This window comes from Anabrus simplex, chromosome 1, assembly GCF_040414725.1.
Source record: "Anabrus simplex isolate iqAnaSimp1 chromosome 1, ASM4041472v1, whole genome shotgun sequence".
NCBI classification, from domain to species: Eukaryota; Metazoa; Arthropoda; class Insecta; order Orthoptera; family Tettigoniidae; genus Anabrus; species Anabrus simplex.
This window is the reverse complement of record NC_090265.1, coordinates 1,196,919,450-1,196,943,731: the sequence shown is the minus strand read 5'-3', so window position 1 is coordinate 1,196,943,731 and position 24,282 is coordinate 1,196,919,450. Positions and strand designations below refer to the sequence as shown.

The window sequence follows — 24,282 nt, the reverse complement described above, 5'->3', positions numbered from 1 at the left end:
ATACAGTTGCGAAGATATATCACTTCAAATTCCGACTCACAATATATTGCGCCGTAACCACAGCGGCACTTACCGCTACACACAATATATTGCGCCGTGACCTTCAAGGGGTTAATGTGCTGCACTGACTGGAAAGGGGCTCTGCAGTCACAGGCAAGGATATTCTCAAAGTCCCCACTTATGTAGCATGGCATTACATCTAGCATGGCCTGTTTTTAAACGATTGAGTTTAGACCATTGGTGTCTCTTCAGGTGAAATCCTGGGAGTCCAGTTATGGGGTCATGGATGCCTTGGTGTTTCACATGTGCAGAGCTCAAGCTTTGACACCATTTTTCCTGGATATTGAAGCCAGTTACATCATGCCATAATGGGTTCCTTGATTTAAGAGGAGAAGGGGGTAGGTCAGTAAGGACGTCATGGATTGGGAGATTCTCTGGGTGATCAGGATGGTGTAACTTTTTCCATTCGCGTATAGTTGCTTACCGTCATCTCAGTTCCGGAGGTGGTATGTTACTGATAGCATGTAGCCACAGGATTGGGGTGGATTTTAGTGTGCCTGTTATGGTTCTCGTACATTCTTTCAAATGGACGTCGATCTTCCTAGTATGAGCACTACGTTGCCACACCGGGGGCACAATATTCAGCCACTGGATAAACCAAGGTGAGGGTAGCAGTGCGTAGTGATGATGCATCAGCTCCCCATGTAGTCTCAGATAATTTCTTCATGATGTTATTTCGTGACTGAAGTTTCTGACTTGTGTTTTCCAGGTGTTTTTTGTATGTTAACGAACAGTCTAACGTGATGCCAAGATACTTCAGGTTGAAATTATGTGCAATTCTTTGTTGGCGGAATACAATGTTGAGCTTTTGGTGAGCTATTTGGTTACACAAATGGAATGAGCATACTTCTGTCTTAGCAGGACTTGGGCAAAGTCTCCACTTCGTATAGTATGCATTCAAGGTTTCCAAGTCATTGGAGAGAATGCTTTCCCCCCTCTTCTAATCTGACAGTTTGGACAGCGATGGCTAAGTCGTCAGTATAGCAGAATTTCTTGCTGATGGTATCAGGCATGTCACTGGTGTACAAGTTGAAAAGTAGTGGGGCTAATTCAGACCCTTCAGGTAGTCCATAATCAACTTACAATAGTTATCTGAGTACTTCGTACCATAGATAACTGCAGGATTTATTTTTCTTTGTAAACATCAGATATAAAGCACCAGAGACCAGAAACGATTTGGTAGCCAGTATCTGCAAGAACAACTTAATGTTGTCACTGAAGCCAGGAACGTCACAGGCTTGAGGCGGAAAGTAAAGAAGAGCAAGTGGTTGGTTGTAAGTAGGAACCCAATTTCTGGCCTACCGACAGTGCATACTGGGTAACTCGTCAATTTCAAAATTCTTGCTGCATCCGTATTTTATTACTGTATTATTTTCGTGACTGTAGACACTGCGTACGCATTTTTTTCAATTGTCTAATGGAATACGCTACAATCGCACATCCTTTCTGCCGACAGCAGGTGATTGACAATAGGTTTGTTGCATCAGTTTATCATTTTGTATTTATGAAAAAGTAATCAAAATAAAGGATAGATGTATTCTAAACATTCAGGAAGAGCAGGCCAGTCTATTTAGGTATGTACATTTTAAGACTGATGAACCCTGGACTTCTTTATTATTGCACAAGTCTCTGTACCGTAAACCCAATTTTTTCAGCTTACTTTTATTCTTGTTATATTCTAGACTGAAAAAAAAAGGGAATTATAATTTTTTTCTTTTTTTCTTTTTCAATTTCTGCTCTATTAGTCTTGAGGATCGGAGGTATCCGGGTTCGAGTCGCAAATACAACATTAACATATTTTCAATACTTTTTTGTTACACAGAAATTTGTTTCATTCAAAGTCCGAATTTTTTGGTCCCGATCACTTCGAATTATCAAGATTTTATTGTAAATCTTGTTTCTTTTTGACTTGATCTGTACGCCAAATATAAATTCTTCACCACCAATACTTAATTCCACTCAATGAAGCAGAACAAATGAGATAGCAGGGTTGTTCTTTAACAAAAATAGCAATAGCAATATTAGCAGCAAGAAAAAATAAACAGAGGAACACTACAGACAATGGCATCTTAGTGACTAGGCTGTCATAACTTGGCAACACAACAAGAAAGATGTCCTAATTACCAAGACAGCACAAAACACCAATGGCTGCTGTTCATACCATAAAATTTTACTAAGCTGACTCAGAATATTTTATCTCTCAAAGGCCACGTACCTGTCTCGCTAACCCCTTTCATGAGGAAATTCAACATTTTAAAGCTTTATAATCTAACAACAACAACAACAACCACCAAGACTAGCTGGGTGTCAATGCTCTCTGATTTCCTGCCTTAAAATGCCTTTCTAGAGGATCTTCTGTGGTTATATTAATATGATTGAGGATTAGGAAGTGGGAAAGTGCTCCTGGATTTTATATTTGGTTTACATTCCAGCCCTTTTCTGAAGCCAATCAACCAGCCGTGTTGCTGGTGTCGTATTCAGAGCAGACATCTTCATTTGGGAGGAGTTATTACATCCTATTCTGGAGTAAACATAGAAAAGTTATGTTTGGAATGCAAATCAACATGATCCAGATTTAAATCACTTGGCATTGGATTCCTAGCAATCAGAACTAAATAATAACAAAATCAGTAGTTGGACATTTCACATAAAATGGCTTTCCATTTCAAATCCATTCAATCATTTGTTTCTATACTTTTATATTTCTTCATAAACAGAGCAGTCCCACTGACGTCACTATTCTCATTTAATAAAACAGTTAAGGTCATAACCATGTGGTGGTGGTGGTGGTGGTGGTGGTGGTGGTGGTGGTGGTGGTGGTGGTGGTGGTGGTGATTGTTGTTTTAAGGAGCTTAATATCGAAGTCATGTTTCACGAAGGGTTGAACAGTTTCTGAGAACTTTTACCACCCAGTATGTTCATTACACTCAATGCTGTTATCCATCAATATTCACTCCAAAATTCACCACGACGAAAATGATCATGTAAACAGAGAGAAAGCACTAAACATCCAATTTTCATGCCAGTGCAGTTCTCTGTAACTTTCTAACTGTCTTCGAAATTGGAGGTTTATTGCATTCTGGGATGGATTGTTTGGAAATCCTTCAAACCATGACTGAAGAAGAGTTGAAAGTTCCTGTGTGTTTTTAAATTTATAGCTGTTTTCGCCATGTCTCACAAGTTCCTTCAAACTGAAAAAAAAAACGAAATAAATCTATTAAACTTTGCACATTCTACAACATTTCTGATTAATATACATGATAACTGGACTTACCAAGGGAAATCGTAAGCCAGTACAGGTAACCCACAACCAAACATGTCAACAACTTTCATTGGCAAATCCAGACCACTTGATGATGTATGAAGAGAGACACCCAGATCTGCACTTGCTGTATGAAATGAAGCAGAACAAATGAGATATCAGGATTATTCTCTAACAAAAATACCAGTTCACTACCACTAGGATAAAAATAAACAGAACATGTAGATCATATGATACTGTAGGTTTTCAAATACTTTTTGCAATACTAACAGTGCATTAATGTTAGTAATAAAGTTATCAATTCAATACATCTATCATTCATACAAATAAAACTGCAGCTTGTCTGTAGCAGAAATGCAAGTACAATTGACAAGAGATGTCCTTGAATGAGGAAGAAAGTGGATTATGAGCCATGACAATCGTTTTTTCCTTTTTTTTTTTTTTTCCTCTCTCTCATGGTCAAGCCAAAATCTTTATACACTGCTGAAATGTTGGATCTAACAAAGCAACAACTATAAAAGACGGAAAGAAAGATCTATAGGAAAATTCTAGGATCTAGGTATGTTGTCGGACAAGACCTCACAATGAACTCTATTTAGAAACTGAACTATGTTTTATGGACATTTCCTCAGAATGAATGAAGAGAGGTTTATATGAAAGATCCTGATGTATTCTGAAGAAGAAAGTGTAGTTCCTAGACAGCTGACTGAAATCAGTTCAAATACAGCATCATGTAAGAAGATATCCATGACTGAAATTGTTTCAGGCAAATGGTGTCAGTTGAAGGATTTCCAAGAGGAAGCTGGAGGGAATATTCAAACATGGTCATCTCAAAAGAAAAAATAATCAAAAGATTAAGGAATACCACTGGAACATCGAAGTGAATGGAAGATGATTAATTCACAGTGCTGAAGTTGTTACTTTGTAGTCCAAGTAAAACAGAGGAAGAATTACATTCAGAACCATTAAGATCACAACAAAGGTTCATTTTTATGTACCCTAAACTTGAAATAGTACTCCCTGCTTAGAGGTTCTCATTCATTCTCTAACAATTTGCTTTACATCACACCGACACAGAAAGGTCTTATGGTGACAATGGGCTAGGAGTGTGAAGGAATTGGCCATGGCCTTAACTAAGGTACAGCCCCAGAATTTGCCTGGTGTATAAATGGGAAACCACGGAAAAACCATCTTCAGGGCTGTCGACAGTGAGGTTTGAACCCACTATCTCCCGAATGCAAGCTCATAGTTGTGAGACTGTAACTGCATGGCCAACTCGCTCGGTAATGTTCTCACTAGTCTTTGTTTGAAGGGACAGATCACTGTTTGGCCCCACAATTCAGTTTGAGGGACACGTACATCTGAACTGCCTGCCACAAACAACAACCAGAATAAGTGACTTGATACACACGGGACTGAGTTAAAGACCCTGAAGCCATGCAAACATAGAACAAGTACAAACATGAAAGAAAACTGTATGCTTACCAACAACTCTACATGGCAGCTTTTTGCAATCACAATAAGTGCAAAGTGTAGCCAAATGCTGTAATTTGTGTGGACATATGTTTCATGCTTCACATTAAACATATTCACAAGGCATCACGTGTGTGAAAATGAAAAATACTGAGGAATATGTTTACTCAAATACAAGTTGCAGCCAACAACGACGACTACTTACGATTCTACTCAAAACTGAAGTACAGAAAACAAAGGACTGAAACAAGCACAGTTTGGTATATAAAAAGGTTTGCTCAAAAATAGCTTAAAGGTTGCTCTCGCTACCCATTGCGCACATTTATTATTTTAACCATTATGGTTTGTGTGCATCGAGGAATGAATTCCAAGAAAAAGTACAGTGCAAGTCATAAGTTTGTGCTTACAATATTTCTAGCAATTTTAAAGACAGAAACCATCATAAACGTATAAACGATGCAATTTGCCCTCAGGGACTTAACACATGATTGTATAAGCATAAAAGTCATGAAAATTAAATACAACCTGTGACAAAGTTCGGTGAATAGCCCTGTTCTATCAACATAGATGAACAATGCACAACAGTGACCTTACCGTCCTTCAAAATAGTCCCCTCCCATACCTATGCACTGCTGAGATCGGCGATACATGTCCTGAAAATTTTGCAAGAAGGCTTCCTTTGGGATGGTGTTCAAAAGCCTTGCCACGTTTCATTGGATGTCAGGAATATTGTCAAATCTCTTTCCTTTCAAAGCGAGTTTGATGTGTGACTTTTCGGCTCTGACCATCTTCCGACGAGGGGATCCCGGAGAACGCCATTCCATGCTTTGCCGTTCCGTTTCAGGGTCGTATCTGAGACACCAGGTTTCATCTTCAGTGACAATACAATTCAAGAAATTTGGTGTCGCACCCGCCGTTTCGACAAAATCCTGTGAAGCCTCTAAACGTGCCTGCTTCTGATCATCAGTCAAGTGATGTGGCACAAGACGAGAACACGTTTTCCTCTTCCCGAACTTCTGGGTAACGATATGTCACACAGATTCATGGTTAATCCGCAGTTCATCCGTTATCGTGTGGACAGTTAATCGCCAATCGTTCATGATTAATGTCCTCACTTTCTCAATGTTTTCGTCACTGACGGCGGTCGCCCGTCTTCCACTATGGGGGTTGTCAGAAACGCTTCCCCGGCCTCCTCGAAAACAGGTGAACCACTCGTACACACACTTCAAGGACAGTGCTTGATCTTCATAACACATACCAGCATCGCATGTGTTTCTTTCAGTGTCTTGCCAAGGTTAAAACAAAACTGTACATTGATCGTTTGGTCATTCAAGTTCCTGTTCGCAGTTCAAAACCAATGCACTAAACACGCACTGTGTCAAACAGGTCTTACATGATACACACATGATGCTCAACAGAACAACGTTGGGAGCAGGTTGTCAAAACCTGCTGCTACGCAGGTGCAGCGTTGTGTCTCGCCAGTGTTGTTTGGATCAACCGTTCTGACTTCATTCACCAAACTTTATTGTCACAGGGTGTATGTATAACGAAATAATTTGCCATTACACATACAGGATTTTGTCAGGACTGCTGAAAAAAAAAAATGTGTAAGTATAAAAAACATATAAAGTGTGAAACACATAAAAGAAGTTTTAATGTACAGAAATATGTAGAAGAAGTAAAATATGTAAATGATAAGACCATTATACTGACAATTAGTTGGAGAAAGTAACACAGAATAATGGTTTATTATTGGGGAAACAGAGTGAGGTCTTCTGAAATGTTAAATATTCCTGCAGTCCATCTCATTTCACATGGCACAAATATACCTAAAACATCAGATCTATAAGAAGTGATCCATTATGCCCAATACAGAGATACTCCTGGAGGCAAGCCATTAGTAAGCCATTTTTGGTAGAACCCTTCTTGGCAGAAGAGAGGAGGATATTGGACGAAGACAATAACAGATAAAAAGGCAAGGTAAATAGAACTGGTAGAGATAGAGGAAAGTTAGCTGGTTCTTCCTTCAAGTCCTTCAGGGCAAGGGTGTGTGAGATCAAGGATCAAATTTTTAGGATTTTAACAGTCAACAAACTCCTGGATGTAGTTCAGAGATTGGAGGATTAGTGTTGGATGATTTTTAGACAATTGCCTTAACCCTGTAAGTATTAAGTTATAACTTGCATTACCACATGTTAGTGCTAGGTTTTATTACACACAGTAGTTCATCATACACAGAGTGGCCAAAAGTCATAGGAAGGGGTGTCCCATTAGAAAATTTGCCGTGTATGACCACTGAGCGTTGCGGTAGCTACGGTGTAGCTGAGCAGTCTGTCACAAACACCAGTGTCGTGAAAAGGTAACACGTCACGAGTTAACCGCACTTGAACGTGGGATGATCAACGGCGCATGGTGCACGGGTCATAGCATTGCAGAGATTGCATGCGAAATCAGGTTTCTGAGGTCAACAGTGTCGAGAGAGGATCTCCAATGCCCCAGAGAGAATGTTACTACCTGCGTAAGCCATCGCATGGAAAGACCAGAAGTGTTTAACGAACAGACATCACGTTGTGTCCACAGAATTATACTGGGCGCACGACGGGCTACTAAGAGTTAGATCACCGCCCAGTTGAATGTTGGGAATCAGGAACCCATTTCTACCAGGTCTGTAAGGAGACAACTGCATTGCACAGGCGTCACCAGCCGACAACCAACCCGTGTCCCTTTGCGGACACCTTGACACAGGGCCCACGAACATCGGCAATGAACCGTGGAACAGTGGTGGTGTGTGGTATGGTCCGATGAATCCCGGTTCCAGTTGTATCGAGCTGATGGGCGCGTGAGAGTGTGGCATATGCCCCATGAAGGTATGGATCCTGCGTGTCAATAAGGTTGTGTCCAAGTGGGAAATGGCTCAGTTCTGGTCCGGGCGGCGTTCTCATGGTCGCAATTAGGCCCCAATGTCCGGCTGCGGGGAGCGCTGACAGGTGCACGTTATGTGGACATTCTTTCAGACCATCTGCATCCCTTTCTGGCCCTAGAGTACCCTGATGGAGATGCCATGTTTCAACTGGACAATGCGCCATGTCACCGCTCTGTGGTGGCACGCAGGTGGTTGGAGAAGCAGTCCAGTGAAGTTATGTCCATGGATTAGCCCTCCAGATCCCCCGATCTTAATCCAATCGAGCATTTATGGGATGCTGTCGATGCTGGTGGTTGCTCCATGAAAACCGCACCAACTACACAAAACCAATTGTTGGTAGCAGTACAAGATGCGTGGGTCCAGATCCCTCCAGAACGATTCCAACACCTCGTAGAGTCGATGCCTCGCCGTACTGCTGCCATTTTGAGCGCTCACGGAGGAGCAACACATTATTAACATCACATTCAGTGTCTTCCGATGACTTCTGGCCACTCAGTGTATTTGGAGTAACAAGTTATGAAAAAAGCATCAACACAACTTCATTCATTGAGAAAGGTTTCACGCAAGCGACTATCAGTACTCTCATTTAATATACTTTACATACCTAAATACCATACATAGTACACCAGATTTTCAAAGATTATCTCTTTTCAGACCTAAAACAGACTCTAAAGGAAAAAGATCTGAGAATTATAATATGAGCAAAACATTTATTACTTGTTTACATTCACCAGTTATACTTTAAAAAAGGATGCCAAAATCATCTTATTTTTTATATAGTGAAAGCTTAACACAATAAAACTACCATAGTTCACAGCACCACTGCGTAATCATCGCATCCATTATTTTCAATACAAAAATCGGATTTTAAAATTTCATCGTATAATCCGCGCACGTCCAAATTTTGTTCATCAATTCGTTTAAAATTTTAATGGAACTTCAATGTAGGTTGCATATGAATGCACGATTGATATACGTATACGGCTTATCGGAAATTTGGCAACAAAGTCACTTCTGTGAGATGTCATCATATAAATAAATAATATTGGTATATATACGATGCATGGCTTATCGGTAGTTTGACAACTTGGTTACAAGACAATGCACAATTTATTCACCAGTGACGTATGAGTTCTCATTTGCAATATGTAAGGCTGCAAGTTATTGGTTATCAGCAACGTCACTGCAAAATACCGGCACCGCACACTTGTTTTCTAGTATGACTTCCAAAGCCTTGCAACCAGGTGTGCACTGGTATCAGAACATGCAGGCAATCTACAACAAAATGTATTCTTGAGAATTTAATTCACGAAAAAGGAAGTTAATATTGGCTCTTATCATCGGTATACATCAGAATGAATGTGTTCTTTGTTCTTGTGGTCTGCTAAAATACACAATGAAATTTCTGGCACTGGGAAGTTTATGCAGGGTTGCAAGCAGAGCTGTACCTACCTATTTAAAAAACATTTAAATACCACTTACGTTTACGTTGATTTTATTAGCGGAAGATAAACGGCAATCGGAGAGAGAGAGAGAGAGTGTGTTAAAATAATTTATGTCAACTTTATCATTTTAAGTATTTTATTATTAAACAAAACCCAGGACCCTGGCTATTTTGATCTCGGGTAGTAGGAACAGTGACTGAAGATGCCTAAGAAACAGGTGAAACACATCCCGCTTAAGACATTGCAATAATATTTATGTAAATCTATTAACAAACATAATGTATTGAAAAGGTGGACTCTCAAAAAAATATTCTCTTAGACAGAGGGAATTTTCCAAAAAGTGATGAATAAGTGTTTGTGTACCTCAATGAAATATGTAACAATAGCTGCAGTGTATCATATGAAGTGTTACAAATTAAGGCACGGAAGGTAATACGCGATCACAACATTCCCATAACTCAGTTTAAGGCGAGAAGCAGGTGGGTTATTAAGTTCATGCGACGACACAATCTGTCGGTGCAAAAGAGAATAACACCATGTCACAGGCTGCTTGCTAATTACACGGACAAGATTGTAAATTTTCACCGATCTGTCTTAAGTTTGCATGGAAACTTCATAGTTCCTCAAATCAGTAATGCTGATGATGATCCAGTCTTTTTCAATTTGACTCGCAACAGCATTATTGCGCAAAAGAGGATCACGGAGTGTATATTTTGTGAAAATCAGCGGTAGTGAGAAATTACGATGCACAGCTGATGGAAGAAAGTTGCCGTCTTACACAAGTTTCATTATTGCTTCTTGGCAAGAGGAAAACAATGACTAAGTAAGTACAAGTGCAAAGAAAGGGTTGGATGGACGAAGAACTCATGCTAGACTGCGTTAAAACTGTGTGGGATAGAAGACCCGGTGGACTAGTAAAACAGCTGGCTTTGCTTATTTTAGATAGATTCCGAGGCCACCTCGTGAACAAAGTGAAGCAAATTTTCAATGAAAATAACACACAACAGGTAGTCATTCCCAGTGGCCTAACATCTACTTTGCAACCACTGGACATATATGTATTTAAAAAACATTTAAATACCACTTACATTGATTTTACAAGTGGATGATAAACAGCAATCGGCAAGTGACACCTGCTGGAAATATTAGGCGTCAATCCTTCGACTTATGCTCGTGGGCAAGGAAGAATTGGGACCTTATACCACCTGAACTAGTCTCCAAGAGCTTCAAAAAGACTTGGATTTCGAACGCACTATACAGATTCGCAGATGACACAGTGTAGCACAGTGTAGCACAACGACGAGGATGGCGAATCAGATATCGAAACCGGCGATAGTGACACAGACGATTTTGAGTAAATTGTTTACTGGGAAGTCTGTATTTACAATAATGCAATCATTTTTTGCTACTGTAATATTCAAACTTTAATGCTCCAATTAATTACTATTAACTAAAGTTCATTTTTATTTTCAGATTGAAGAAACGTTCATCAAACTGTTGTGAATAAATTATGAAATTTCTTTTTTTTTTATACTACTTTAATTATTTTGATGTACATACACTATTATTATATGCACCTTGAACTTGTATAAAATACAATGTAGTTATAAATTCATTTTTTCAGTAATACAAATACTGGTATTAAAATATTCTTCGCATAATGGTCATACCGTACCATTTTTTTCAAAAATTTTGGTATAGACAGTGTGATGATTATGCAGTGAAATATGGTATTTAGTTCACTTGCAAATCTAAGTTTAGCTACACCTAACAGATAATTATCACCATCAACTGCATTACACAATATTGGAGAATTCTTATTATACAAGGTGCTACCGAGAATTTGCTCATAAAAACGTGAATACTAACGGCTCATTTCCACCATCACCTTTAAAGTAGTCAGCCTAAACTCGGATAACCCGACTGCAGTGATCTTTCCATCTTTGGAAGCCTTCACAGAACTCTTCCGGCATCAGTGTGTTGAGCACCTCCTACGATTCCAGATGGAAGCCACCCTTTCAACAGGAGATCTGTAGAAGTCACCAGGATTCAGGTCAGGCAAGTGGACGAGGAAGGGGTGCGGAATGGTGGTCATGTTCTTTTCTTCGGAAGCGAGATGTGTGCGGACACACTGTCATAATGCATAACCTGTCCCTTTTATTCCACGTCAGGGTATCTGCGTCTCACACCTTCCCTCAGTTGTATCAGAATGTCTTTGTAAAACATTAGTGTTCATTCTAGGAGTTGTCAATGATGTCTACAGTCTTCCACACGTTCCCAGCCTACTTTGAAATGTTTAGCAAATATTAGTGCTTGGCTTAAAGCCTGATCACCAAAAGCCTCCTTTAACATTCAATGGACTTCAGCTGCAGTTTTATTAAGCCCAAAACAAAATTTAGTGCGGATTCTTTAGATATTCACAGAACCACAAGAATGTGATGTAAAGAAAAGTACCAAAACTCGAAAACATGTGCACTTACAGGACACCAGTTGTCAGACTAGTAGTTGAAACTTACATGAAGAGGCACCTACAGCAGTGTCAGAACTTAGTACCACTACTTGTTCATGCGGAATGTTCAAATACTCAAAATTTCTGGGTAGCACCTCATACAAGAGCAACACTTCTGATTAAAGCACAAGAATTTCAGATACATTACCAAGTAATCGTGGATAATCATCAGGGTGAAGCCAGGGAGTTACAACTTGCACATTCCTCCACGAATTTCTCTCAATAATATTGCAGTAATGTTGCTTTAGAGGTCCTTTTCCAGTAATTGCACACACCAAGGATGGAAGTGAAGATGTACCAGAGGAACAGGCAGTTTCATAATCTGTAAAAGATGTAATATAAACAACCATGTGACAAATAATATTATGTAGAACTATTTCAGTACAATGCTTCTCTTAATGAGAAGGTCTATTGAGTTGCCAAAGAAAATGCTCTATGAGTCTGTATGTCTTTAGATACACTGACAACCAAAGTGTATCAGGACAAATAATACAATAATGGCAGAGCACTGGCTTTCTGAGCTCGACCTAGCGGGTTCGATCCCAGCCGAGCCCAGAAGTATTTCAAGGTGCTTGAATATACCAGGCTCATGTTTGTAGATTTATCAGCAAGTAAAAGAATGCTGTCAGACAAGATTTAGGTACTTCAAAGTCTCCAAAAACCATCCAAAAAATTAGAGGGACACAAAATCAATATTAATAATTATTTCAGTAACAAGATTAAGAATCAGTAGCCACTTGTCTACTGCCCCAAGCCTGCCTATTACACCTAGCAAATAAACATTACCACCAAGATTATATTATGAAGAAAGTTATGCAACCAGGCTGCCAACCAACACATGAAAGTTTCCAGGCTTAGAGGTGTGAAATGGGTCACCAGCCAAGGAGAGGTGAAGTCTTAAACCTTGCAAAGTGTACGAAAGCAGTCTGTTTTAATGGCAATAGTTTTCAATCATCAACATCATCATCATCATCATTGCTGCCTAAGTGATGGTAAGACATGTGAATATCTATGTGTGTTATATTTGAAGATTTCATTCATCATGATCATCATAGTTGACTAGAAAGTGAGTACATTTAATGTTATAATATTCATACTTTTCATTTATATTTGTCATTATTACTTTTATTGGCTTCCTGGTAAGAAAGATAAGTGCTTGATTGAGTTGATTTATAGGTTATAAGGTAGGTCCAAAGAACGTACGACATAACAGACTTAAATCGTGATTATACAAGTCACGGCCAGTTAGAATCCCTTGCTGGCATGATGCCGGATAAAGGGATTCAGTGTGATTCAGTGGAGTTTTTCCAAATGTATAGGTTGATGATGATGATGCTTAATGTTTAAAGGGGCTAACATCTAAGGTCATCGGCCCCTATTGGTATGAGATGGATAACGTGATATGATAATTAAAATTTTAAAATGTGTCCACTGACTAGAATTTAAAACAAATGAAGATGAATAATTATGGTGAATTTAAAATAATCAGTGGATCTAATTCACAATGCCTTACTTTCAGTAAAATAAAACATGATTAGGTAATGGTAGAATAAGACATTGCCTTAAAATTCAATAATATATCATTCAAAAGAGTATTTAAAACCAACACATGAAAAATAGACAAACACAAACTAAAACAGAGTCAAATTAAAAAAAGTAGTGAACAATAATACAAAGACTTATAGGAAACACTACGTTTGTATGCGATAAAACAAATCACTATCCCTCATAAAATGGATGACAAGGTCTGCTGACTGCCCGTCACCTCGCAGGATGAGGGAGATGGCACTCGGGAGTTTTAGACTACGGCACAGATCGGCTAGGTCCACGCACTCCATAACGATGTGTATACCACGGTAAGATGATCGCCGCAAGTACACACCGGAGTGGGTTATCCTTTCAGTAAACAGAAGTGCGTTACTATACCGTGGCCGATCCGAAGATGACATAATACCACTGCTTCCCTCCAAGAAGCCCTCCATTCCATACCTTCATTGTACTTTTTATTGCTCTCAGCTTATTTGAAAGTGGAGTAGCCTGCCACTCCTTCTGCCAATGAGACATAAACAAATGTCTCAGATGAGAGAGAATATCACCTGCTGAAACCTTGTAAGGCAATGGGGGCAATGTAACAGCCTCCTTAGCAGCCTTATCAGCTAACTCATTTCCCTCTACACTCATGTGACTTGGGAACCACATAAACGTGATTCTGGTGCCGGCATCCGAACACCCGGCCAGCAGGTCCTGGATCCGCTCCACCAGAGGGTGCCGAGGAAAACATGTATCAATAGACTGTAGCGACCTCAAGGAGTCTGTACACAGAAGAAAGAGTCGGCGCTCATCGGACAGTGCGTACTGCAGAGCTTCACAGATAGCATAGAGCTCTGCTGTGTACACACTACAGGTTTCTGGGAGAGCATAAAGAAACCTATCATTGTCAACAATGAACGCACAGCTCACTTTCGTTTCCGCCCTCGAACCATCCGTGTAAACGACGACTGAATCTGGATACCGGCCAACAACGAACAGGAAGAGCCTCCGATAAAGCGAGGAGTCCACGTTTTCCTTCGGGCCAGTGTGCAGATCCAGGATTATTTCAGGTCGTCGTAGTATCCATGGAGGTACCCCACTTGGTAGTCTCACAACACAGGGAACCAAAGGTTCCTCAAACAATCTATGACTTCCATCCAAGCGTATTCCAACCAGCCGCACTGCTCGAGGATAAGCAGTGTACAGCCGATGGTTTCCATTGTGGAATACGCAAGGATAGCTTGGGCGAAGTGGCATCTGTTGCAAATTTTCAGCATAGGACAGAAGCATTTGCTGGCGCCTCAGGTGTAAAGGCGGCACACCAGACTCAGCGAACAGGCTAACAATGGGGCTTGTATGAAAATCTCCCGTTGCCAACCTAACCCCAATGTGGTGGATGCTATTCATTTTCACAAGGACACTTTGCCTTGCTGATCCATATGCTGCACTGCCGTAGTCTAACCTGGATAAAATATGTGTCTTATATAATCGTAGGAGCATCGTGCGGTCAGCCCCCCAATTAGAGTGCATTGCATTACATTTGGCTCCCATGATAATTTGCTATCGAAAGGGAGCCCAAGAAATCAGTAAGTGTCAACTATGGGAAGAGCGACATTTCCTAAATAAAGTTCAGGATGCGAGTGAAGAGTGCGCTTCCGGCAAAAGTGTACAACAGAGGTCTTTGCGGTTGAAAACCGAAAGCCATGTTCTAAAGTCCACTGTTCCACTCTCCTAATAGCCTGCTGTAACTGTCGTTCTGTGACTGCCATATTATGTAAGCTATAATGCAGAGCAAAATCGTCCACATATAGTGACGGTATTACTGCTGAACCAGCAGCAGCGATAATACCGTTTATGGCAATCACGAACAGAGTGACACTAAGAACAGATCCCTGTGGTACCCCATTTTCTTGAACGTGGTATTGCAAATATGCCCTCCCTACTCAGACATGGAATAGACGGAAGGACAAAAAATTCGTAGCAAATACCGGCAAATTACCTCGGAATCTCCACTGATGCAGAACTGAAAGGATACCATTTCGCCATGTGGTGTCATAGGCCTTTTGTAAGTCAAAAAAACAGCCACCAAATGCTGTTTGCGGAGAAATGCATCCTGGATAGAACTCTCCAGGCATACCAAGTGGTCAGTAGTCCAGCGAGCAGCTCGAAAACCACAATGGTACTCGGACAAAAGTCCTTGTTTCTCCAGATACCACACAAGTCTGCAATTTACCATCCTCTCAAATAGCTTACACAAACAGTCAGTAAGACAAACTTCGTGCATACTTAGGATTTTTGTCAGGCTCGCCACTGAGACGGAAACTCACCCTCTATCCAGATTCGGTTGAACACACGAAGGAGACATAACAGACTATCCTCACAAAGGTGTTTCAACACCTGGTTATGGATACTGTCTGCCCCAGAAGATGTGACTTTGCAAAGCGCCAAGGTGCTGCAGAGTTCCCACTCTATAAAGGGCACGTTATAGTCCTCTGAAGCTTGAGTGGCAAAACTGAGGTGATGATGTTCTGCCTCCCACTTCAGAGCGAGGAAATCACGATGGTAATTCCTGGAGCCAGACACATCCGCGAAATGACTGGCTAGATGGTTAGCAATCAAGAGTGGTTCAGTGACTATACTGTCTGCAATGGAAATTCCCGGTACAGAAAATGATCCTTGGATACCCGAAATATGTCGAAGTTTAGTCCACACCTGAGATGACGGAGTATGTGACGTCACAGATGACGCATGTCTCCCACGATACTCTGTCGAATAAGAACTCGTGCCTCAGCACGGAGTTTCTTAAACATTACCAAATTGGCCAGGATAGCCTGCCTACGATAGCGTTTATGAGCGCGACAGCGTTCTTTGATAGCTGATGCAATTTCTTCGTACCACCAAGGAACGAGTTTTCGGCGAGGAGTTCCTGAAAACGATGGAATGGACTGCTCAGCAGCAGCAAGAATAACTTCTGTAACGTAATTGATATTGCCGTCTACGCTCCACCTGGTCACATCGTTAAACACAGGTAGTGATGTGAACTTTGGCCAATCAGCATGTTTAAGTACCCACTGAGGAGGATCCTCGACAGATTTCTATTTCAACCAAGTAAAAACAATGGGAAAATGGTCACTGTCACAGAGATCATCGTGTGTATTCCACCGAAACAGGGGAACCAATACTCGGCTGCATAGACTAACGTCTATGCGGGAGTATGTGCCGTAACGTACACTGAAATGAGTTGGTTCAGCTGTATTCAAAATACATAAATCCAGCTTGCTTACTAATGTTTCCAACTCCCTTTCCCTGCGGCAAGGCATTTCAGAGCTCCATATAGGGTGATGGGCGTTAAAATTTTCCATAGGAGGAATGGAGGTGGAAGCTGATCAATAAGATCAATTACAAGGCTGGCCGGGTGGAAAATGATCATTACACATTGTTACTATGACAGGCAGCAGAATGCAAACTGCTACAGCCTCCAGCGGGGTTCTTAGTGGAACCTCTTTGCTATAGGTATCAGAACGGATAAAAATGACAACGCCACCAGAAGACCGGTTAGCACAATGTTGTTCAAAATAATAATTATAATGTAGTAATGATCCACCTTTTCAATACTATAATATGCAATATTTTTTAATGACATTACTAAAATAGGGACTAGTTTTGGCCTTGGCTGGCCATCATCAGCCTTAATGTAATACATCTAATAACTAAACAAATGTACAAACACACAACTGACATAAAAACAAATGTACAAATACACAATTGACATTAAAAATCTGGAATGAAATACAGTATGTGTAAAATCTGAAAAATAAATAAGGCTCTAAATTCTTAGCATCTGGAGTATGCTCATCATCCAAACTCTTTCTTGCATTAATATTCATAGAACTGTTAGTTCCATCACTGCTAATCATTACAATTTGAGTTGCAAATTAGGAACTGGTAAATGTTGATTCTGCAGTCAGGTCAGGCCGTCAATCACCAAATCTATTTGAGTGGTATAGCAGTATGCAAGCCACTGGACGCCACTGTAAATAATCACCAGCTGACACAGAACTGCTAAATGGTCTTTCCACATCAACCAACTTAAATAAAATGATGAAATGTTCCTGTAGTGCTTGTTAAAATCATACTGAAATGCCATTGGACATTGTCAGAACATCACATGAAGATATGGTTAAAACAAACACATTCTTAATTTGTGGCTGGTATAAATTCGCAATTCATTGCGGTGTCCATGAAGTTAACCTGAATACACGATAGATAAAATTAGATAAAATTTATGAACTGAAGGAGAGAGCATGTTAGTCAAATAGCACTGGTTATATGAGACTTACCTCTCGTTGCGGCATGTGGTGCGTGGCCTATTGTTGTGTGTCTCATACTAACGGTTGTGAGATTCAAAGGAAAAGGAAGAGGGTGGAGCAAGGGGAGAGTGGCAGGCAAGGGGAGAGGTCGGGGAAAGGAGAGGGGGGGTTAGAGGGGAAGGAGGGGGGGGGGGGGAATTAAGGCAGGGCCGAAGGATGTGGGAAAACAGATGGCTGCTGAGAAAAGGTGCTGTAAATAGTATGAAAAACTGAATTATGACTTGTTGGTTTGACGTTTCTAAAAATGGGAATTAGAAGGTCAAATAGGATAGGCTTTTCTGAAATGTCGTTAAGATTATGATTCAGGTTAAAATATTGTTCTATATGTATGAAGCAGCTTTTAGTAATGTTAAGAAAGGGTCCTTTATTAATGATTTTGAGAATTTCCATATCTTGTTTTATGTCTGTGAATTTGTGATTATAGTCATGCATATGCTGTCCTACAGCTGAAAATTTACTGTACTTCAGGGCATTGACATGTTCAGAGTACCGTATACAGTAAAACCTCGTTTATCCGGATCTCCGGATTATCCGGATCAGATATGTAGATTTTTTTAAAATTTAATGTTCACATCAGATAATAAATTTAACTATGATAGCAAGAACATAACTATGAGTATGCCAAATATTTGCTTTTTAGTTGGATTCAATGTACCGTTCCTGTGTAAATTGTACAATTAATTATGGTACTGTAATATGGACGCCTATTGTAAAATGCTACCTGTTGAATTTAAGAAAGATTTAGTAGTGTGTCACACGGTGCTGACGCGGTATTCCTCACCCGTTATAAATAACGTCAGAGGAGAGCACTGACTCTGATCCCTACGCATCACTACACCTCCCTCTATCTCCTCGGTTTTCCTACAATTTTCAAACGGCACGGGTCATTAAGTTTATTGTGCGTGTTTCAACCAGATTGTTTTTGTTTCTTATCAAAGTGTTTGGGAGTGTAATTCAGTGTACTGTACAAGTTTAAAATGACATCAAAGCGAAAAGAAGGTTATGGTTTCAATGGATAAAAAGTTGGATGCTATTAATCAAATTGATAAAGGAGAAACATTGAAGAAAATAGCCGGTGAATTGGGACTTGGGACTTCAACAGTGTTTGACTGGAAGAAGCAAAGAAAAGATATTGAAGATTTTTGTTGTAAAATGATACATAAAGACAGCTTGGAGGGCAGAGGAACAGCAAAAAAGCAAAGAATGAAGCATTAGATGACACAATATTCACGTAGTACAGTGTTCAGCGAGAACGTTGTTTGCCTATATCTGGGCCGGTCTTGGCCCAGAAAGCTTTGAGCTTAAACAAAATGTTACCAAATCTTGACCTAAATTTCACTGCTAGCCAGGGGTGGATAGAGAGTTGGAAAAACCAACACGGTATTCGTCAACTTACTGTGACTGGACAGAGCTTGTCCAGTGATGTTGCTGGTGCAGAAAAATTTAAAACACACTTCAAACAATTTGTCTCATCTGAGGAATTGACACCCAATCAAATTTATAATGCTGACGAAACTGGGCTTTTTACCGAATGCTTCCGAGTGAAACGTTAGTATCAAAACTTGAAGATTTGCCTAAGGGTATAAAAAAAGCAAAGATAGGATAACTGCTATGGCTTGCATCAATGCACCAGGAAATCATAAGCTTCCCCTTGTCGTTGTAGGGAAATCAAAGAATCCCCGAGCGCTAAAAAATGTGAATCACAATTCAATGCCAATGGTTAACCAATCACAAAAAAGTGCGTGGATGGATAGATTTTTGTTTAAGAACTGGTTTTTGATCATTTTGTTCCTGAAGTTCGAAAATTCCTGAAAGAAAATAGTTTACCAGAAAAAGCAATTTTACTGATCAACAATGCTCCATCTCATCCGGGAGAAGAACAACTCGTGAGTGGAGGAATTAAAGTGAAATTTCTTCCACCAAACGTAACCCCACTGCTGCGACTTATGGACCAGGGAGTCCTTGAAAACATCAAAAGACTTTACCGAAAATAACTTATTGGTTAAATAATTGAAGAGGAAGGGGAAAGGAGTGTGGTTGATTTGTTTAAATCAACCAACATCAAAGACGCTATTTACATGGTTCGCTGACGCTTGGGATTGCATTACAAAAGACTATTTGAAAAAGTCATGGAATAAACCGTGGCCTGCTATTCGTGCTACAAATGAAATGGCAAGCGATGATTTGGTGCATGTGGCTGCAGACGACCTTCTGCAAATGTTAGGAACAATAAGTGGGTGCTCAGATGTTGATAAGGAAGACGTCAGTGAGTGGCTGAAAGACAACAATGACGGCGGCTACGGCACTATGTCGGAAGAAGAAATTGTAGCGGCATGCACATCTACAGCCGACAGTGAGAGAGAAGATGACGTGGACCAGGAGGGACCGATCACACCGCAACAGCGGACGACACATGCCGATGCTGCGCACCAGCTGGCGAAACATTATGACGTACTTGGTGCATAAGCCCGACACCACTCCAGCCGAACTATTAGTGATAAAGCGCTTGCGTGACCGTGCTTCATTCAAACGCCACACGTGTTTAAAACAGAAGACTGTGGATCAAATCTTTGTTAAGAAATGATGTGATTTTATGTACAGTAGGGTAATTACAATTTTATAATTTTTTAATGTCTTGTAAACAATACAATGTACAGTACATAATTTTATTACAAGACGGGCTAGTTTTTATCGTCATATATGGCAAGTCTGCTTATTTAAGGATTTAGGAATTTTCTTTTGCTTTACCTGTATAACACAGATTATCCAGATTTTTGATTTTCCAGATTGCCTTTGGTCCCTGTTAGTCCGGATAAACGAGGTTTTACTGTATTACAGTTCCTCCCAGTCTGTCCGATGTAAGAAGAATTACAACTGTTGCAAATAATCCTGTGTACTTCTGATTTTGAAAAACTACTGAATTTGTTTATGGATGTGGCATTATATAAGACTTGTGCATTCCTATTGTTGATTTTGAAAACTTCTTTTACATCGTGCTTTTAAAGATGTTGGTGACTTTGTAAATTTGTTCATTGAACGTAAGGATAGAAAGGGAGGAGTTATTTTGTTTATCTTATTTTAAAGTGGTAAAGGGGCAATATTTATATTTATTGATTATTCTTTCAATACAGAAACTGTTGTATCCATTAGATTTAGCTATATTACGAATGGTGTTCAACTCATTGTTGAGGTCTCTTTTAGACAATGGAACATTGAAGGCTCGGTACATCATGCTGTTGTACGCTGCTCGTTTGTAAATTTGGAGGTGTGAAGAATCTTGATGGATTGTAGTGACTGTTTGGGTGGGTTTTCTAAAAATCTTATATCTTAAGTAGATTGGGTGCCTGATAATAGTTCAGTCTAAAAATAATAATTTTCCGTCCAATTTCGGATTCAAATGTGAATTTTATATGTAGGTCAATGTTATTTAGATTAATGAGGGTGGTAGCAGCGTCTGTAATGCTCTCAGCCATAATTACTCTGGTTTTCCCTGTCATCTTTTATTCCAGCAACCCTCTCCAATATCATTTCATTTCATCTGTCAGTCATTAATCATTGACACAGAGGAGTGCGACAAGCTTCGGTAGGCAGAACAATTCCTATCCTCACCGCTAGACAGGGGCTTCATTCATTCCATTCCTGACCGGTCGAATGACTGGAAACAGGCTGTGGATTTACATTTTACTATTCACCTCTCACCTTGATGATCTTGCATTTAGAGAACAGATCACAGCACGAATCAATGAAGAACTTTGTGTAGCCAAGATAAATTTTCCCAGTGATGTCAATAACAAGTGAAAATCCTTTAAAGGACTACTTTTCATAAACATCAAGAGACACTGAAATGTAAAAACAGTGAATTCTCTTAGAAGGGGATAATAAAACATGGTGTTAGACAGGGTTGTGCCCTTTGCAGATCAGACATTACTGTTGGCAGAAAGTGTAGAAGATTTACAGTGACTGACCAACTGAGTTGTGGAGACAAGTAGTGAGCAAGACATGTTTTATGGTAGTACTCAAATACAACACCAAGAGAGCTTGATGGTCAATGGACAGACAGTACAGAGAATGACGAAGTACAAGTATTTTGGAACAACTGTGAACTGCAACACTGACTGTACTGAGGAAATGAAGTCCAGGATTGATGAAGCAAAAAAATGCATTCAATAAAATAATGACAGTGTTCTGCAGCAGAGACATTAGTTTACAACTAAAAATTAGATTTCTGAGATGTTGCATTCTCTATTTCTACGGAATTGAGACCTACGCACTAAAAACAACTGGGAAATGGACAGGTTAGAGGCATTTAAGTTATGGACTTACAGCAGGATACTGTGGTTGTAATAATAATGTTATTTGCTTTACATCCCACTAACTACGTTTACTATCCCTGGCCTGGGGACTGGGTGTTTGTAATGTCCTTCAACTTCCTTTCCTCACACACAATATTCCACACTACTGCCATTCCAATTACATGCAGGTTCATACAATATGGTGCCAGTAGAGGCAAAAGATCCATATGGGTCGACGCCCCGAACAAATAGCTTTTTTTTTTAAACTACTTTTACAGTTTTTGGAGACGCTGAGGTGCCGGAATTTAGTCCCGCAGGAGTCCTTTTACATGCCAGTAAATCTACCAACACGAGGCTGATGTATTTGAGCACCTTCAAATACCACCGGGCTGAGCCAGGATCGAACCTGCCAAGTTGGGGTCAGAAGGCCAGCGCCTCAACTGTCTGAGCCACTCAGCCAGACAATACTATGGTTGAGCGGGACAGATAAGGTAATGAGGTGAACAGAAACGAGAAAGGAAATATTAAATACTATCAAACCAACAAAGCTGCAGTATCTCAGTCATGTGATGCAAGGAGAGAAATATCATCAACTGCAGCTGGTCATTCACGGGAAAATACAAGGCAAAAGAAGATGCATTTCTTGGACCGATTAACTGGAAACTTGGTTGAACTGTTCCACTATTGACCTGTTTCATCCTGCAGCATGTAAAGCAAGAATCTCTGTGATGATAACCAAGCTTCTGAGATGAGATGGCAGTTGAAGTAAATTACCTATACATTTGTTTTCATGGTTCATTTACTGAAAGGTATAAAATGTAAAGGAGGGATTCAGCTGGGTGAAATAGTAGGAGCAGTTTGGAGCATGCAAAGGACTACGATGAGTATGTGGTAAGATACTTAGCATTTCCAAAACTAAAAATCAATAGGGAAGAAACAGGAGAAGTTTGAATGACAAGTAGATAATACAAAACTGGAACAAGTGATCATTTCAAGCGGTTACAATGTATATTCTCTTAGGATAGTAGTATAGTATACGTGAAAGTGAATTAGGGCGTAGCAAAGCTAATGCAGTCACAGTTGCAATGTACAGTATTTTGTAACAAGAAGGAATCACCCTTATATTATTTTTATGCCAACTTTGCTGTACAGGAATGAAAGTTAGCAAAAGTAAGAGAAAACAATGCTGACATTAGAATAGAGATGAATTATCCATATCTTGACATCACTGTCTAAACCATAACAATATAATGCTTTACATAATTCAGCAGAAATTTAATCAAATTAGCATATAAAAGTTAATATAGCATCTTTAAATACCTTGCAAAGCTGACAGAAGAACTGAAAAATCCTCATCTTCAGTCCAGCTTGTACTGGAGACAACAAGCCCAGGTCTATCAGCTCTCAATACCACAGAGCCATCGGCTTTCTCTTCTGTAAAGGTTGATTTAGTGAGATCTGACTCCTGGTTAAACACAGAATGCTCCTTGCCCAATCTCATGAAAAACTGGTGTTGTTCCAATAAGGAAATGGGTTTGAAGCATTCGGCTGGACGATCATATAACGTGACAGCACTGAAAATATAAAATATCACAAAGATTGACAAATCCAAATATGCAACACTTGAACACTGTCTAACCACAAATCATGCTTATAAAATTGTTGTAGATAGAACAGGCTAGAGCAGAGCCTCTCAAACGCACAAAATCTCACGTGCAAACCAAGGAACAGAAGTTCTATGCACCATGCATTGGTCCGGCTTGGCTCAGACCAGCGTTTTGTCTCGGGGCAAATCAGCTAAGATAGGCTCAACTCAGTACAGATGGTAAGACGCTCTGCATCTAGCACTGGGAAGCAGTACATGGAAGGGCCACTAATACAAGAGTATTTTGTTGGAAGTACTTTTTCTGGCGAGACCTGATGTTTACACTGCACTATGTCTTCTGATATGGGCTAGAGCAATATTGTTGCTTTCATTGATCTGTCTCAGTTTTATCTTTGGCTTTGATAATATGAAAGTGACTGAGGAATGAGTGATGCTAGTAACGCCATTCCTTATGCAACCAGTACCTGCTCTGAATGGTGTAAAAAGGTCGCTCATAGGGTCGCCTGGTGGATGCATTTCAGTGCGCCTGGCAGACTGATAAGTAATAGCAATCCTAGCTCAGTAAGGAAAGCAACAGGAAACTGCCTCACCCCTCATTTCCCTAGTATGCCTCTTCAGTGATGCCTAGGACATCTATGACAGGTAATGGTGGAGCTATTGAGGATCCAACCAGCCTTCAGGCTGAACATACATACAGTAGAGAATCCTACATTAGCTGTCCAATATGACAATAACTTAGTAAATCCGCAACACTGCCAGGAATTTGCATGAACAACTGGCATCCAAACTTGAAAACTTCTTAGCGTACTCTT

General features: G+C 40.0%; 1 protein-coding gene across 1 annotated transcript in view; it reads right to left on the bottom strand.

Moving 5' to 3' along the window:
• Positions 1 to 2,691: 2,691 nt before the first annotated feature.
• Alg1 (ALG1, chitobiosyldiphosphodolichol beta-mannosyltransferase) overlaps positions 2,692 to 24,282 on the bottom strand; it is a 67,269-nt gene continuing 45,678 nt past the window's right edge. Inside the window, exons 3-6 of the mRNA XM_067137554.2 lie at positions 23,185 to 23,438; positions 11,821 to 11,994; positions 3,335 to 3,449; positions 2,692 to 3,251 (exon numbers count right to left, since the gene is read on the bottom strand). Coding sequence (XP_066993655.2) covers positions 3,041 to 3,251; positions 3,335 to 3,449; positions 11,821 to 11,994; positions 23,185 to 23,438 — 754 coding nt within the window. The 3' untranslated portion in view covers positions 2,692 to 3,040. The remainder of the gene's footprint in view (positions 3,252 to 3,334; positions 3,450 to 11,820; positions 11,995 to 23,184; positions 23,439 to 24,282) is intronic.